General features: G+C 36.1%; 1 protein-coding gene across 1 annotated transcript; it reads left to right on the top strand.

Moving 5' to 3' along the window:
- The first annotated feature begins 796 nt into the window (after nt 1-796).
- PENK (proenkephalin) lies at nt 797-11,094 on the top strand. Its single transcript, XM_026692416.2, has 4 exons — nt 797-936; nt 1,059-1,198; nt 2,188-2,328; nt 10,131-11,094. The coding sequence occupies exons 3-4, from the start codon at nt 2,191-2,193 to the stop codon at nt 10,794-10,796; spliced, it is 804 nt and encodes a 267-aa protein (XP_026548201.1). The 5' UTR covers nt 797-936; nt 1,059-1,198; nt 2,188-2,190; the 3' UTR covers nt 10,797-11,094.
- Nucleotides 11,095-18,371: the final 7,277 nt, after the last annotated feature.

Raw genomic sequence — 18,371 nt, 5'->3', positions numbered from 1 at the left:
GACCCTTATACATCTGACAACACAAACAGCAAAATCCTAAGTAGCATCTCCTAGAGCAGGGGTCTCCAACCTTGGCAAGTTTAAGCCTGGAGGACTTCAACTCCCAGAATTCCCCAGCCAGCAAAGCTGGCTGGGGAATTCTGGGAGTTGAAGTCCTCCAGGCTTAAACTTGCCAAGGTTGGAGACCCCTGTCCTAGAGCCTCTGAAAAACAAGTGGGGAGAAAGATTAGGAATAAATGATATGGACTAGGTTTCCCCTACCTAGTGCTCTCCTGATGCTCCCTCCAGCTAGGGAAGGAGGGGAACTCTGTAGACTCTAGTCCCAATACAATTTAGGCCCAAATTGAGACAAAATCTTTCTAGCAAATGTCTGAATGTGACAAGTTTCTTGTTACACCCTTAAGTGGCTTCTGTCAGAAAGAACTAAATCAAATTCCAGCTTTCCCTGGAATGGGGGCCTGGATCAGAACCTTCCAGAAGAACTTTTGAAAACCCTGTGTAGCCAAAGTTGATTGGACCCAAGGGGTCAACATGGAAGGCCCCACTTGGGATGGTGGGGAGAAGCTATCCTGGGATGAAATATCATCCTGATCAGGTGGAGACGACTACCACATCCACCCACTCACTCCAGGGAACAACAGAATCGTGAGTCTTGCTTTGGCCCTAGGCACGCTGATACGTCTCTCCCCACTTCCCCCCCCCCACCCCGGACCAGATGCTTCACTCCTACTGGATGTCGTAGGTCTTGCGTCACATGGAGGGCAGTAGGCGATTGGGAGAATGCTGCCCGCGTCTCCTTTTTTGACTAATTATAAAGTCGCCTTCTCCACTTCTTTGCTCCTGTTTTTGCTGAAGAGTTCCGAAGCCAGAAAAGATACCCTTCTTGGGAAGCGAAGGAAGGAGTCCCACCAACAGCGCCGTCGTCGCTTCTCTTTGGTAAGATTGATTTCTATTTATTGCAGCGGATCCTTCTTCGCCATCTGCCATTCCTTTCCTCCCTCCTCCTCCTTCTCCTCCGTTGTTCATTTCTTTCTTTCTTTTCCTTCTTTCCCCTGCAGTTCCTTAGGATCTTCAGAGAAAAGCCCCCGCGAAGTTCTTCCGTGGGATCTTCTTCCCCGAGAGGCTCTGAGCGAGAGACTTCGGTGGGAGCCGCCGCTCACTTCACAGGCGCGCCCTATTATCGCGGAGCAAGAGAAATGTAAGCCTGGGCGTGTGGGGAAGGAAGGGACAGCGGAGCTCCAGGTCTCTAGCCTTATGCAGCTTTTCCTTAGCCTAGATTTCACTCGCGCACTTCCCGTGGCTCATTGCCGGCGGAGATGTAAAAGGAATCGGATTAGGCGGCGAACGGGATGAAAGTCGTTCGTCGCTGGTTATATTATAGCATCTGGACCTGTTTGTCGTTCAAGGTTAAATAATCCCATGAAAGTACGCGAAGTATTTTATCGTTCATTTAGTTTGTCACTAAAAAAATTTCCCTCTTTGTTTTCCAGAGTTATACTGAAACTCTGTATAAAAGCCAACATTTATAAAAGGATTGTTCTGTTTATTATGAAGTGAGCGATTTGAGATCTGATAAAAGGGGAAAAAAATACACTTGATTTCAAAGAATGTATTCTAATTGTATGTTCTTTAATTGTTTCTAGCATCGTGCATGAAATTGTCCGCATATGTAATCATAGACATTATTTGCAGGATCCAGTCTGGGTTGGTCAGCTAGTTTTCTGAGCTTTTGGATTCGTGCTGAAACCCATCCTCATGGAACTTCTGTCTAGCTGAATGTGTGCTTTGGACTATTCGGGGTGTAGTGATAAGGCGGCTGTTGTGTATGGCTTTTTAAATGTTGATTGGGGTTTTAGATGATGACAGGCATCATATAAATACCACACACAGAATAGTCTAAAGCACACACTCTGCGAGAGAGAAGTTCCCTGAGGATAGCTCCAGCACGAATCCAAAAGCTTGCAAGTCTAAACCTTTGATCCTAGTGACCTACCCAAACTGGATCCTGCAACATTATCCTGGGACCCGTATATTCGCCTTCATTCACACTAGACATTATTTCTGGTGTAATACAGCTAAAAATAATTTGGATTCTTTTTTCATATGTATTTGTTAATGCAATGTTTTGCTGGTATTAAAAAAGAAAACAGAAAATATTGTGCGTTTCATTTTTCTTTCTTTTTTCAGACCATGACATTGCTTCTGAAGTGTTATTTCTTGCTTTTGGCTCTGAATGCGTATCTTATCCTTACTATTCAAGCAGAATGTACAAAAGACTGTGCATCCTGTGCCCATCAATTGGCATATCATGCTGGTATCAACCCTTTGGTAAGCAGAATTTACTCATTGTTATTTTGAGATTATTTCTCCCAGCTCAGCTTGATACTTCTGGTTGCACAAATAGATTACAAACTCAAAATTAGATAGTTCACTAACTTAGATTAGCCACTCAACAATGGATTTGTTATAATTATGGTCCATATATATTTTCACACAGTGCATTGAATCTAATATATGTCAACTACAGATAGAAGAACTACAACGCTGAAGATTAGCAGATGTTCTTCATCAACAAAATTATAATAGTACATAAAGTATTATTTATATGATTTTTCTAACCAATGTGTTTAAATGGCTTCATTCACTAGTAAAAGGTTGCTTGAAAATTGAGCAACCTCAATTGAAAATTGAAAATGTATTATTTTATTTTAATTTTTGTACTTTCAAGTTAATCTTGACTTTTGGCATTAGCCTTTACAAGCCCCAGCATTTTTCTTGCCCTTGTTCCTCCCCTGCCCCCCCACAAGTGGTTTGCCACTATTTTCTTTCTCAGGGTCAGAGAGAGTGACTGGCACGACTGATCTGGGCTCCTGCCTATAACTGGAACTCATGGTCTCCCATTTCTAGCCTATTGCCTTAGACCACAACACAAAGTGGGTCTCAGTCTTAATATTACTATATATTAAATATTCAAGTTGACTTATTAATAATGAATATACAATAAATTCATTAGCTATATTCCTGTACTTCATCACAGCCAGATCAATCACTAGTCTTCTTTAACTTACTGTATTGGAAAATGCTTGCTCTACTGTAACCTCTAAAGAATGGATGAAATAGAAAATAAGGCAAAAGGGATTGAATGCCTTTCCCATATATCAGCTCATTATGTTGCAGACTTAATGGAAGATCTGAGTTTTAGAATTAGTACAAACAACAGTGCCTCAGTTATATGGTTTATTATTATCTCCCTGTACCCTGCTAATCTCATAATATTATAGTGATGACATAATTATTGCCATTGTTGGTTTCTGTAGCCCCTCCTTTGAGTCAGTTTGGTGAAAACACATTCAACCATCTCATTTTATCAAGCTGGATCAATTAAGTCTCACATGAACTCTTAAGTGAGAATAATATGATACAGGAAAGACTGAAATTTCTATTTACGTTTGGGAAGGTGAAGCATACTTTTTCTACTTTTGGTGATACAGCTCTTACCTGGCTATTCTGGATTATATATATATGTGCCAAAGCTTATAGGAGAGGTTTTATCCAATTAGTGTCTGCTTTCTTACGTAAATTACGTAACTACACCGATATGCAGAGAAAATTGAGCTTTCATTGTTCAAATAGTGTTCCTCCCTTCTAGAGAGAGAATATTTTTTTAAAGATACTCTTATATTTCTTTGTTTTATTCTGTCAAGCATAAAATAGGTTATGATTCTCTTCTTATTGTTTTTTCATATTGTTCTCACATCTTTAGGAATTGAGTAAGGCTGGGAGATACCAAAGGGTCATATTATTTCAGTGTCAGGTGATATTTGAACCTGGTTTGCATTTTATGCTTTGGGGTCTAATCTGACCCAAAACAATATAAATTTCAAAAACACCATATATTAATGTAGGTATTTTCTTTCTCCCCCTCCCTCTATCTTTCTATCTTTCTTCTGTGAATTTGTTTTTAAAATCTCATCAGATCCATAGGAGAATGTGCATTCTTCTATATAATCTTCTTGGTTAATAATTAAGACAATTGAAACTAATAAGATTGTCATAGAGAAAAACATGTGTCTGCCTATGTTCTTAGCTGTCAATGCCCTTTGCAACTCAAAAGCAAAACAGCAGCTGACATTTCATTTTTAATATGCTCCCACATCTTCCAAAATATATTTTTGAGGGGAAAAAAATCTTTTTCAAGTTTTACACTCATTCTTCAGCAGCATGCACATGAAAAGCGAGAGAAATAGTTTGGGGTTTGGGTTCAATCATAAACCTGTAAAATAATTAGGATCATTAGTTTCATTATTATTCCAATAAATATATACCTTAAAATATAATACCAGTATTAACCAGAAAATCAGGTTATTAATTACTATCATAAAGAAAATGGAGGCAAAATAAAAGTGAACAGCAGAGCCAAAATGTTAAGCACATCTTCCTTTATCAGACTTTCATTGTGGAAAATAAATAATATCCCTCTGAAGATAGAGAAAGATAGTACAAGATAGAACTATGGCCACCAAAGGCATCATTTAAGTTACAGTAAACTTTTGAAGAACTTCAGGAATGGCTGTATTGGCCAAAAATGAGAGTTATAATCCAGCATAATTGAATAGAATCTGGTGAATAGATCTACATAGACTTCCAACAGTCTATCCCAATGAGTAAAGATGGACATACTCCTGAGCAAATAAGCATAGGTTTACATCAGATGAGGGGGCAAAATGAACTGAAATTATTCATTTGATTTCTTAGCTCATAAATATCTTGTTTAAATTTGAGCAGGCTAGCCCAGTGGCCGACAACCGGTGGGCTGCGGCCCACTGGTGGGCCTTGAGAAAATTTTGGTGGGCCACAGAGAAATCTCACCCCCAGAGCACCCTTCCAAAGCAATTAATCCAGGCTGCACAGAAACACAAGGCTGCGCCACCCACATGGCCCGCAGGAACGCTCCTGCCCACTCACTCCTTACTCAGCAAACTTGCCTGCTAAAATTGCTATTTTTCCATTTTCCAACCAACATCTGTTCTGCTGTGTCAGGAGATTTAGATTAGCCAGGAAGCAGAAAATGGTTGGATTTCTTGCTTTCTAGCTAGTCTTTAGATCTTTGGCTCTGTTTCCCTTAGGACTGAAGGTTTGCTTGCAAGCAAATTCAGTGCAGACTCACGGCAAGCAAATTTGAGAGACTGAGCTAGCTGATGGCAGATAGATAGAGCACTGAATGATTCTGTGAGCAACTCAATCTGCTTGCTTTGCCTGGTTTTGGGTAAAAGTTGCTCTTTTTTTATAAAAAAAATTCAATATTTATATAAATATTTATAATATTTACATACAAGCCATGCCCAGCCAGTCACATGACCACCAAGCCACACCCACAAATTAGGCCACGCTCACAGAACCTGGTTAGTGGTCCCTGGGATCTAAAATTATGAGTTTGGTGGTCCTGAGGTCCAAAAGGTTGGCGACCCCTGGGCTAGCCATTTATTTTTCCTTTTGTTTAACCACATTCTGAATAACAAGTCATTTCTATAACTATCTTTTTTAGTTTTCGTTCTTAGTTTAGAACAGCAGAAGTAAAACAACCCAAAAATAAATAGGCATTATTCCGATAAATAATGAAAGATTTATCAAAAAGAAAAATCATATAGCGGATATAACATAACCTAATGCTACAAGGGGTATCACAGTTCACTAATTACATATTTGTCTCTTGTTCCTTTTAGCCTGCTAAAAAGTTTTTGGCTGTTCTTTAACACTAATCTATTACATTCACTTAATTCTGCTGTTTTGTTCTTTTTTTGCCATCAGATCTGTTAAGTTAGGGTTATCAGTCAATGGTTGATAGTTATCCTGGTGAATATATACATTCATACCATAATCACAATAAGATATACTATTTGAATCTGCCTGCAAAGATTAAAAATGTTTTGGATATGAGATTTAACAGTAGCGGGAGGCAAAAAAAAGAGTGAAATATTCTGTCAGACTTCAAAAACCAAGAAATTTTCAAATGTTTCTGTACAATAATGTTCACATACAGCTTTATGCTGATGATAATTGCACCATGATTCTATTAAAGTATACTGGATATAATTTAGAGCCAAATATTCATAGTCAAGCATGCAGGATTTTCTTACTTCAAAGAAAAGTCATGATTCCCTAAGGGTTCCCAAAAGATCTCTAATGAATATAAATTATTTCTTCATCAAATTGAGCTGTAAGAAGTGGTAGAAGAAATTCACAGATATAACAGGCAAATCAAGCTAGTGCAATTCCAAGCGTGAAAAACAAAAGCAAAAATAATAAACAAATGTTTAAGTAAAACAATAACAAACTGTCAGTTTGAAGCATTTATTATAAAGAAAGCGAATGACCAACTTCAATAGTCTGAATTAATCACATATCCAGGAACTGTGGACTGTCCATTAAGATGCTCTGACTTATAAACCTTGGGTGTAGATCCTTCTTTATTCTTGTTTCTGAAGTTCTAATATCCTTTTATAATTAGAAATTGGAGAAAAAGTCAGTCAAGGAAGGAAATTATATATTTCATCTTGCAATGCTGTGACCTATTTTCTTCCAACCATGATAAATTCAAAACAATTAGAATTATTCCTCTTTTGAAAAACTAAATTGTTTCAGTTAGACTGACATATGGAAGAAGACAATGAGTTTCAGAGACCTAATAAAACCAAAAATTGCTTTCTGAAAGCTATGAATGTAAACAGTTATAGGCTAACTGAACATACCTTTTAGTATTAAATTTTTCAGATCTTAATGGCATGACCAAAAATGGACCAATTTGGGGGGGAGGGAAGTTACCATATCCTCACAATACAAAAAAGGTGCTGAGACCCTAGAAAAAGTACAGAGAAGAACAACAAAAGGATATGGAGGCTGATCTATATGATGAATGGTTGAGAACTCTGTATGTCTAGACTAAAGAAGAGAAGGACTAGGGGTGATATGATAGCAATTTTCCAGTACCAAGGAGCTCTCACAGAGAACAGGGGTCAACCTATTCTCCAAAGGAACTTGAAGGCATGGCAGGAAGTAACAGGTAGAAGATCCTTACATAAAGATCCAACTTAGAACTAAGAAGAAATTTCCTGACAGTGAGAACAATTAATCAGCGAAATGACTTGCCTTCAGAAATTGTGCATGCACCATCACTGAATGTATTCAAGATGAGATTGGACAATCATTTATTTAAAATGATAGAGGTCTTCCTGCTCAAGCTGTGGATTGAACTAGAAGGCTTCAAATGCCCCTTCCAAAGTTGTTATTGTATGTTCTATATTCTAAATTACAGCATTGGAAGAAATAAAGATGAAGAAACTAAGAGTAGGTTCAGTATACATATTGATATTTGTTCTACTTGGCTACTCCAAATGAATTCTCAAGGTCCAAAATGTTTAATATTAACTGTACAGTTTTTATACAATTTAATCTTTATTTAGTATGGTAACTAATAGAATATTTAGGGATAAAATGTATTTCTTTCCTCAACTTGTATTTGAAATCATCTTTCATATAATTCAACTACTCATTAAATCAAGCCAGCAAAATATTTTAACAATATTTTATTTATATGCATGTATACATATTTAGCTGTCTTTTTGTTGCCTGCCTGCCTGCCTGCCTACCTACCTACCTGAGAGAACATTCCTACCAAGATTCTGCAAGAATCTTGAAATAATTCTGAGGTTTCTTAAACCAATTTCATGGAAAGCAGCATTTGACTAGAATTTTTAATTATATTGTATTCCATATATCAAAATGGTTGCCATCCCAGTTTCTGACAACATCACAGAATAAGGAGACTTTTGTCAGACCCAAGACAATATAGTGAAATTCAATTGAGTCCAATTCTTTATTTGCTTATATCTAATATACAAAATTTTGCAAGACTAAAGCTAAAACTCTCTAGCATAATAGACCGATGCTAAGAGATTCTAGGATGTGGCTACCCTAAACATCTTTCTCCCTTACCCATCTAGTTCTGGATTGTCCAGTCTCTTAATTTGGGCTTATCTGCCTCCTCCCTGGGAAACCACCCCAGGTGCATGTTTCTTCAGGTTCATACCTCATCACACGTTTGACTTATCAGCATCAATGATTATAGAATATCTGGAGAAAACCTTACTAGATTTAAAACTAGCTGAACTGCCAACTAATACTTGCTTTTTGTTTTGCTTTTATCAGCTTAAGCCGTTAAACTTCATAGATATATATAATCATTTAATTGGAGACAGCATAGATATGTATATTTGTGTATGTTGTCTTTATTCAAAATTGTTTTCAATCCCTTAAATGAAGGACAAACAGGGGATTTATAAGTTATATGTGATTCAAAGTATTCAAATGACAGTACATGATGAGGGATTTACAAATGGTTGCTCGAAATATCATTCCAAAGAATTATGTAAGTACTAAACTACTTATGCAACATTGCTGACATACTTCTCTTTATTGTAGTTTTATAATACAAGGCAAAGGTAGTTAGCTTAGGCAGCACCGTTAATCAGTTTAGATAGCTGCAAAACCTTGGGTGAGAGCTTTCTTTACCTTGGGCTCATCAGATAATCAGAACAATAAATAATTGAACATGCAACTATCTACTGAATCTGTGTCAGAACATACATATAATCGTAGAAACTAAATCCAGAGATCATACTTAAGCAAATATGCTTTCTATACATGTCTCATTTCCAGACATTGCCCTCACTGAAATGAAATGAACAACAATGCAAATTCAGCAAGTAGGAAAGAATGGGATTTAGGTCTGAACCTTAATGTTTCTACATGCTGTGCAGTGAAAGAATTCTGGAATCACTTTACTGATCCAAGTAGATCGTTTTAAGCATAACCCTCTGTTTAAAAATTAATATGTCTTATTGGCATCAACTGCTCTAATAATATCACTGTATACAGAATAGACAGATTCATGTTTAGTCATAGACTCATTAAAACAGTATAATTTTAATTAATAAAAACTGATATACCTTGTTGATTTCAAGGGATCTAAGCATAATTTAGTGTAATCCTTTGCATGCTATGGAAAATGGACAGGAAATAATTCTTTCCTTCCACAAAACCGAACTTCTGTGTATTTTTGCAAAGGCTAGGAAAATGCAATACACTGCAGCAGGAAGTGGCCATTAATGAAAATTACTCTACTTTTCCTTCTTTTAGTGGGAAATCTCCTAGTGTCTTCCATGAGCACAATGAAGCAAGAACATATATTCATTATTTATACTATAAATTGTTTGTAAACTTAGTAAAGTTTTACTTAGGAAGGCTTGGGGATTAATTTTAATAAAATTATTTTGCATCATTTTTAAAAATTTTGTTTGTCTAAGTTATTTTTATGAAGTGATTTTATAGTGGTTTTATTGATATAACATGCACAATTTTGAAATACTTATTTTTTTAAAAAAGTTGTATTATAATATTTAAAAATAAATTTGTGTAATAAATATATATTAATTAGCAATGCACTTATATAGTCCGATCATTGTCTCAGTCAGTTTTCTGCCACTGTCTTTAGTTTCATCTACCTTTCTTTTATTCTTTTAAACCTTTAGCTATCCCCCACCCCCAAAAAAAAAATTACAGAATTTTTAAACAATTAGGAGGACAGGAGCAATCAATCTGATCATATTCATTTTCCCATTGTGTGGATATGTACTAAACAAGCAAAATCTCTTCACATGTACATTTTGCTGAATATATGTTTGTAATAAATCATGAAGGTGTGTTCCAGTAGTATAAGGATTAACACTCATATATAGAACTTTAGAGATATTATTTTCTCAAGAGCACTTCCTTCTATCAACAATCCTGCATTTCACAAATTATGCAAAATCTTTCTCATTATTGCCAGATTACTGTTTTGAGAAGTATATCTTTTTAATTCCATCTTCTCCATTCCTATGCTTAGAAGTTGGACATTTTGATCAACTTTGATCAAATTATTTAGATCATCAGTTCCAAAATATACCAAAAAAGTCAAGTATATTTGTTTTGTTTGGCCATACTCAGAATTTAAAAATTCTGAAACATAAGATGATATTTCAAATGTTATATCTACTTCTAAAATAACTTTGTAAATCAAACTATTTTTTCAGCCATGTACACTAGAATGTGAAGGAAAACTGCCTTCTGCCAAAGCCTGGGAAACCTGCAAGGAACTTCTTCAGATTACCAAACTGGGCCTTCCCCAAGAAAGCAGCAGCATCCTAGTGGACAGTCCAAAAGAGGATGAAAGCCATTTGCTAGCCAAAAAGTATGGTGGCTTCATGAAAAGGTATGGTGGCTTTATGAAAAAGATGGATGAGCTCTATCATGTAGAACCAGAGGAAGAGGCCAACGCTGGAGAAATTCTTGCTAAAAGATACGGAGGGTTTATGAAGAAAGATTCAGATGATGATGGTTTAGCTAATTCATCTGATCTTCTGAAGGAGCTTCTTGCAACAGAGGAAAATACTGAAATAGGACACTATCAGGACTTGAGTGATAGTGATAGTGAGGTCCTCAAGAGATATGGTGGCTTCATGAGAAGCATAAAGCGCAGTCCAGAGCTGGAAAGTGATGCCAAAGAGTTACAGAAGAGATATGGTGGATTCATGAGAAGAGTAGGAAGGCCAGAATGGTGGCTGGACTACCAGAAAAGATATGGTGGATTTCTGAAGCGGTTTGCTGATACTCTTTTTCCTTCAGATGATGATGGAGAAAGTTATTCCAAAGAGGCTCCAGCGATGGAAAAGAGATATGGTGGATTTATGAGATTCTAGCATTTCTTGTTTTGTCCTTTTGGCAATCAAAGACTGCCTCATTGACCATAATTTAGTGTAATGTATTGCTTGTACTGTACAGTTTTTTACTGTCCTGGTTAATAATGCAACCCATTGTCTGTTATTTCAGATTTTGTGCTCTTTTAAGTTAAAAATAACTTCTGTTTTAGTCTAATTTGTCTATATTGTACTTTCATGCTAAATCTATTTTAATTACCATATCCATTTCTTTAAAGAATGTAATTGTTTAACTGTATATATAATAAATTCTTCATCTTAACTGCATAAAATATTCTGAAGCAATTTTTGTAGTCACTAAATTAATGAACAGCAAAGATTTAACAGTAGACTATTTTATGTGAGTTTTATGCTGTCCATGAAATAGAAATTAAAATTAGATCAGTCATATTTTATCATTCACTTTCTGAAAATATTTCACAAGGTTACTTTTAAAAATATTCTGTATTTCAACAGCTTAACAAAATTTAATAATTCATATTTAATATAATTTGCAACAAAAAAGTGGAATGTGAAATCTTTCAACATATAAGCAGTTACAAGAGAATAAGCTACAATTTGACATCAAGAATTATGGCAGAATGTTGAATTAATGGCAACACTCCTAACTGCATTACCTCATTTTATTTGAAGTGGCAGGCATCAAATCAATGTTATCAGCCTATGTATAAGACTAGAAAGCAGTTCCAGTCCCTAAAAGTAAATCCATTCAGTTGTTTTAAGCTATAGGCCTTAATAAAATATAAATTGAAGTTAACTGATTATATTATGATTAAACCAATATGAATTATTTATAAATTGTAGTTGACATTTTAGTTATCTTCTATATTACTTCATTTTCATTGATATTAAATGAATAGTAAAGCCTATTATTACATTCTGTACACATCAGATAACAGAAAACTTCTCCCAAATCGTATTTATGGAACCAAATTAAGACCAAAAACAAGTAACAAATCACAGTAAAATAATACAACAGCCAAATTAAAGAACCACCAAGAACACTGACCAACACTGACAGGATAAAATACCAGTATATAAAAAGACAGGAAACCCCATTCCCTTCTAGCATTGGTGATGTTACCTAGTTTGGCAATGAAACCTCTGCAAGAAAACAATCAAGCTCAGAGAGCAGCAAAGACCCCACAGTTCAACCTTGAGCTACTACATAAAGTCTTTTCTAGTGGTACCACATTAAAATAAGTAAGTGGATTTTGTTTCTTCTTCAAAATGTCTGTTCTATTCCAGGAAAGTACATCAGGCAACTTTGTAAAAAAACCAATTTAAACATTTTTAAATGAAGAAAATTCTATCACACAATGAATAGGAATGTGGTTATGAAAACTGTCTTTTGTTGGGTTTTGATCAAATAATTTCATCACAAAAAAAGTTATTTGGAATAACAAAAAATTAGAGACTATAAAGGATGGTGACAATGGTAGAATGTGGGTTCTAGCTTTTGTCATACAGAATTAATTTCTTCCAATACTTGTTCTATGTAGTGAAATGTATTAAAGATATTTATTTTAATTGCAAACTTGTATATAATCTTGAACACAAGCCACTACTTTCTGTGGGCCTCTAAATAGTTCCTGATTATTATTATTTTCACAATCCCATGTCCTGATTTATTTTGTGGAATATTATTAGAGGGCTTTAAAACGTAGCTTTTCCATATATTTCTACATTACTTTTTCTATCTTCTTTATGATACATTTTGACAGGTGTGGGATTCAAATTTTTTAACAACCGGTTCTGTGGGCATGGCTTCATTGGTGGGTGTGGCTAGGTGGGCCTGTGACTGGGTGGGCATGGCTTGGTGGTCATGTTATTGGCTGGGTGTGGCCAACTCAATATCCCTCACATCAAGGTACACATCTCCTCGCCTGGACTCTCATGACTGTGGGGATGCTGCAACAGTCATAAGTGTGAAAAATGGTCATAAGTCACTTTTTTCAGTGCCATTGTAACTTTGAATGGTCACTCCACACCAGCAAAGTACCAGCAAAGGAGGGGGAAAAAACTCCAGAGATGTTCCTAAGACAGGAAGTCTAGTCCTACCAAGAACGTAATAAGGGTTAACGGAGAGGCAGTTTCTGTAAGCAACACGAGAATGTTTCCTTCCTGCCTTCCTTACAGGATTAGGCCAGTAATTTCTTCTAACAACCGGTTCTCCGAACTGCTTAGAATGTTAACAACCAGTTGTAGTGAATAGGTGCGAACTGGTAGAATCCCACCCCTGTATATTGAGCATGCTGAATGCAGGTTAAAGAAATCTAAAATAGGTTGTATGAGAAAATGTGGAAACTTAAAAGAAAAATATGAATTCAGTAACATCTTTAATAACACTGCCATGTTTCCTTGTTCATGCAAGCAGTCTGCTTGAGCAGTGGGTTGTACCAGAAGATCTCCAGGATCTCTTTTAATCCTGTTATTCTATTATTTAACAGCTGTTTTCTCTACTCCACAACCTATCCAGTTCCCGTTGGCAGGATCTATGGCCAAGCCCCGCCCCCAAGGCCCCTCCACCTTATGTTTTTCTGACATATTTAATACTTCTTTCTTTCAAAGCCTGTGTGCCAGCTTGGAGTTGTAACTTTTTTTGCCTTTTTCAGTAGCTGGCTACATATCTAAACTATGCACCTGTCAGTCTGATTACTGGAAAATATCTGATCTTTAAAGTTGACAGACAACCTTTTTTATTTGACTTCAGGGCAGCACATGCTTCCACCAGCAACTGAATTGCTATTAGATCCTAAGCATGGAGAGTAAAAAGGAATCAGACAATCAATAACACTACTAACAGGACAGAAAAAGAATAGTAACTGAATTGTAGGTGTCAGGGCTCCAACAAATCCCCCTCATTCAAAGCAAAAGTCTCTAGCCGCATCTCAGAAAAAGTAAATTGGTTTAATAGAAATTGCCACGTTGATGCGTGGCTGGGTGCAGCTGGTACTAAATCACATCATACATTTTCCCCTTGACCTTGGTCTTTCCCCCACCCTCTGGATGTGACTTCTCCAATAGGACACATCAGTCTCCAAGAGTCATCCATCATGCTCTTCAATAACCTTCTTATGCTCCAACAACTTTGGGCTGCTTAGTTGATTATCTAGGCATTTCAAGAATGCCTTGTTTTCGCCCACTCCCTTTTTCTGGCAGCTAAAATGACCAAAGGAGTATCTTTTTAGTTGACAGTAAGTTGTGCTTGAAAATATACATAAAAAAGTATATCATGCCTACAAGGGTCTCCATTGTGAGATTTTCTGAAACCAACAGCATGATCAATTTGTTGCAGAATATTCTTGTGTGATTGATTCCAGGATTTGTAGTTTGAGAAAGATTATGTTTCCCTACATGAAATGTTCTGTCAAGGATAAAAAGTTCGGTGTCTCTGGTATAGATGCGAAGGAGAATGAGACAAACAGCAACATTTCAACTTTTCTTTCTTCTTAGACTATCTGGTTACATATACAAATTAGATAGTCTGAAGTGCAGTTAGAACAAAATGTTTTCAAAGACAAAGGACAGCAATAGGTAATCCTTTTTTTTCTTCTAACAAAAGCAACATGTAAGCAGTGGATAAAGAAAAGCAAGATGACAGTTTAATAGCAATTGCACTTAGACTTATTTACTGCTTCACAGTACTTTACAGCATATTGCCCCCAATAATTTGGGTCCTCATTTTATCGACTTCGGAAGAATGGAAGGCTGAATCAACCTTGTGCCTGTCAGAACCAAACTGCTGGCAGTTGGCAGAATTAGGCTACAATACTACATTCTAACCACTGTAATAATGACTCCTCTAATAATTAAGAAAAAGATTATAAGTTTTTAATGGCTATCAATGAAAACTTACACATGCTGAAAGTCTAATCTAATCTAATCTAATCTAATATATTTCAAAATATAGTAAACCAATACATTCAAAGGAGGATTTGAATATCCGCCCCTAAGAAAAACCTCCAAGGATACTGTAGTTCTAGTTAAAACATACTTTCTTTAAAAAAACAAAACAGACTTTTGATCTACAGTGACAGATCCTTTTTAACAAAAATGATGTTATATATGATACTAGATTCTATCCAACAAATTTTTTTTTATATGGGGTCCTATCTGAAGAAATTCAGAAGCAATACCAATTCATTATAAACTGCTTAGAGAAGGTTGTAAAGGACTGTGAAGCTGTATATAAGTCTAAGTGCTATTGCTATTATGTTGGTTAGCATGCTGTTATGTTGGTTAGCATCAATTTCCAAATTTTTCTCACATTTAATAAGGTTTCTATTGGAGAACAGCTGGCAAGAAACTGATTTGTCTAGAGTTTTACTAATCAAACTCGGTATTGTTTCATGCAAGCTATTTCTGAATGTTCATAGTCAAGCAGCAAGAAACACAGCAAAATTATGCAAGGACAGACTTACCTTTCATGAAAAGTGTTTTCTCAACTCTGCTTTGTGCAAAAGGCCATAGTTGCTGGGAATTGAAGCACGAAGTCTTGATTGATTAAGGTTTTATTATAATATTTAGTGCAGATAAAAGTTTTAATTTACTAAATTGCGTTTAGGACAGCATTTTCAGAACCTAGCAAAAACATTTTTCTGAGATAAACATTCAGGATATAATAACTTTCATGCTTTTCTGATAAGCTTTGATTTTTATTCTTTTCCCTAGCTTCTAAATTACACTGCTACAAAGCCATCATTTGGCTTTTTGTAGCTTAGTAGGAAGAAAAGCTATATCATGATCTATTCAAGTAATATGAATATATAATTTGTACTCATTTAACAGAAAAATGTATTCTATACTCACAGATGTGCACAATTCTGCTAATAATAAGGATTGGTCACAAATGGTGAATGTCTTGAGTTATGTCTTTATTGACAAAGACTTAAAATGTGAAATCTTAATAGGTGAAGAAAACTGATAATAATACAGGAAAAAAACACATAAATAAATGCAGAGCTTTTTGGTAGGTTCTATGCTGTCCAAAATATTTATAAATGATTTGAATGTGGAGTTAGAAATTATGACTCGATATTATAACACAAAGATAGGGGGAGGGCTAATATGTTAGGGAATTGTGGTTGATGCTCCCATTAGATGAATATGGAGCTGGGTGAATAATTACATCCATGAGTATACATCAGAGGATATAGTAGAAATATAGATCCAATTTGGTCTATAGTTAAGGCATCAGGCTAGGAGCAGGAAACTGTGAATTCTAGTCCTATCTTAGGCATGAAAGCCAGTCAGGTGACTTTGGACAAGTCATTCTTTCTCACCAATTCACCTCACAGGATTGTTGCTATTTGGAAAATAGAAGGAAGAAGTAGTATGTATTCACTGCCTTCAGTTATTTAAAAAATAAAATAAAGGCAGGATATAAATAAATAGTGTGGGGCTCTTTTCCTAGTTCTCAATTATTCAATATACTTATAAATGGCTTAGAAAAAGATTTAGAAAATATTACCAAATTTTCAGGTGACATAAAAATAGCAAGGTATAGCAAATGCCTTAGAGAAAAGTCTTAAGGCACAAAAGGATCCTGACAAATTTGAACATTAGGCAAAATTCCTTAAGATGAATTTCAACATACAGAAATCCTGACTACTGTGAAAAGGATTTAGTGGATCACAACCTGAACATGTGCGAATAGGATGAAGTAATTTAAAAAAAAACAACCAAATACAGTCCTAGGCTACATAAACAGATGTACAACATCAAGATCAAGATAACACATTATTTTTCTCTATTCTACATACATCAAACTGCAACTAAAATATTATGCCCAACTCTGGCCACATTTTTGTAATTGACTTCCTAAAAGTAGAATATGTAAGTGGAGGAAAGTAAATTGGACAACAGCTCTGGAAGAAAAATCTTATGAGAAACAATTTGAGTTATGAGCAGTGGTAAGTTACATTTCTCCTTGTTGGTTCTGCTGGAAACAGCCTGGATACAGGCCAACCTATGTCAGACTTGAGGAACAAGCTCGGTAGTAATTTTTTATCACAACTAATGGATCAACAGTTTGGTTCTGGTTTCTGCATTTGATTGCATGAAATGGCATTTGTTAGTCCAAAAAGCAGACCCTGCACATGGGAAATGCTAGGGTAAAGGAAAAGAATAGTTCAAGTCACTGAATGATTGGGGGAAAAGACTACAGAAATGCATAATAGTTGTCTTCAAATATCTCAAAGACTCCTATGTAGGAGCCAGGACAGAATAACTCAGAACTATTCAAAAATCAGGACAAGAAACAGTGGGTTTAGAGCAGGGGTATTCAGCAGGTTCTGACCAGTTCTGGAGAACCGGTAGCGGAATTTTGAGTAGTTCAGAAAACCAGCAAATACCACCTCTGACTGGAGATTTTACAGTATCCTTCCCCTGCTACACCCACCAAGCCATGCCCATAGAACCAGTGGTAAAAAATTTGAATCCCACCAATATTTCAATTAGCCATCAGGAAAAAAAAATCCAAAAGATAAGAACTTTTCAATAATGTAAAATAATGTCAGAAAGTGATGGACTCTCTTTCAAAACTGGGAGTATTTAAACAGGATGAATGGCCCTCAGCTGGGAATAGTACAATAGTTGAAACTTTTAATTGGACAAGATGATCTCTGGAGTGTTCCAACCCAGAGGTGGTATTCAGCAGGTTCTGACCAGTTCTGGAGAACCGGTAGCAGAAACTTTGAGTAGTTCTGAGAACTGGCAAATACCACTTCTGACTGGAGATTTTACAGTATCCTTCCCCTGCCACACCCACCAAGCCACATGAACCAATAGTAAAAAAAAAAAAATTGAATCCCACCACTTCCAACCTTTATATTATATAAAGTGAATAGTACTAGATATAAGAATTTTCATGAACTCTTAAAGCAATAAGTCTTAACTCTCTAGAAATACTACAACATGTTCAATATCTAATGGATACATGGGTGTTCTGTCTCACTTTTCTTCTTTCCCAAAAGATGAAAGAATACAAACTCACAGTCCACATAAATCATTCATGAAGAAAATCTGAAGTAAGATTAAACTTTGTCCCATACAAAGTTCCAGCCGAAAACACACCCACTTTTATCCCCTGTGGGGTGTGGCTCAATGACTCAGCTCACTCTCTGACCCTCCCACGCCTCCTACGTTGCTGCTCACATTTCTCCCTATGACACTGCTTAGGATCAAGCCAACACTCTTCCTCTTTACTCCCTGTCAGGGGCTGCTCCGATATGCCTTCCTCCTGATTAATCTCAGGCTGTTCCTCTCGGTTGTCTGATGAAACCTGAGGCATTATCAGGGAGGAAGGCATTGCCAGAGAGGAAGGTCCTGGGGAGGAAGGCATTCCCAGTTCCTCCTCCTCATCTTCCAGGTCTTCTTCCTCTGACAGCATAGGCTTGGGAATCGGGGCCACAACACATAGGTATATCACAATATATGTATTATTGCTATATACATAGAAAGTTATCTACTAAAGAAGTCAAGCCTTGAGTATGTATTTGTGTCAATGTCAGCTCCAAGTCTTAAGTCCTAAACCATTTCCTCTTGCCATTTTGA

The sequence above is a fragment of the Notechis scutatus genome, chromosome 3, assembly GCF_049901735.1.
Source record: "Notechis scutatus isolate UNSWTSFEM ecotype Mainland chromosome 3, rNotScu1.2, whole genome shotgun sequence".
NCBI classification, from domain to species: Eukaryota; Metazoa; Chordata; class Lepidosauria; order Squamata; family Elapidae; genus Notechis; species Notechis scutatus.
The sequence above is the reverse complement of the archived record's forward strand: the minus strand, read 5'-3'. Positions and strand labels throughout refer to the sequence as shown.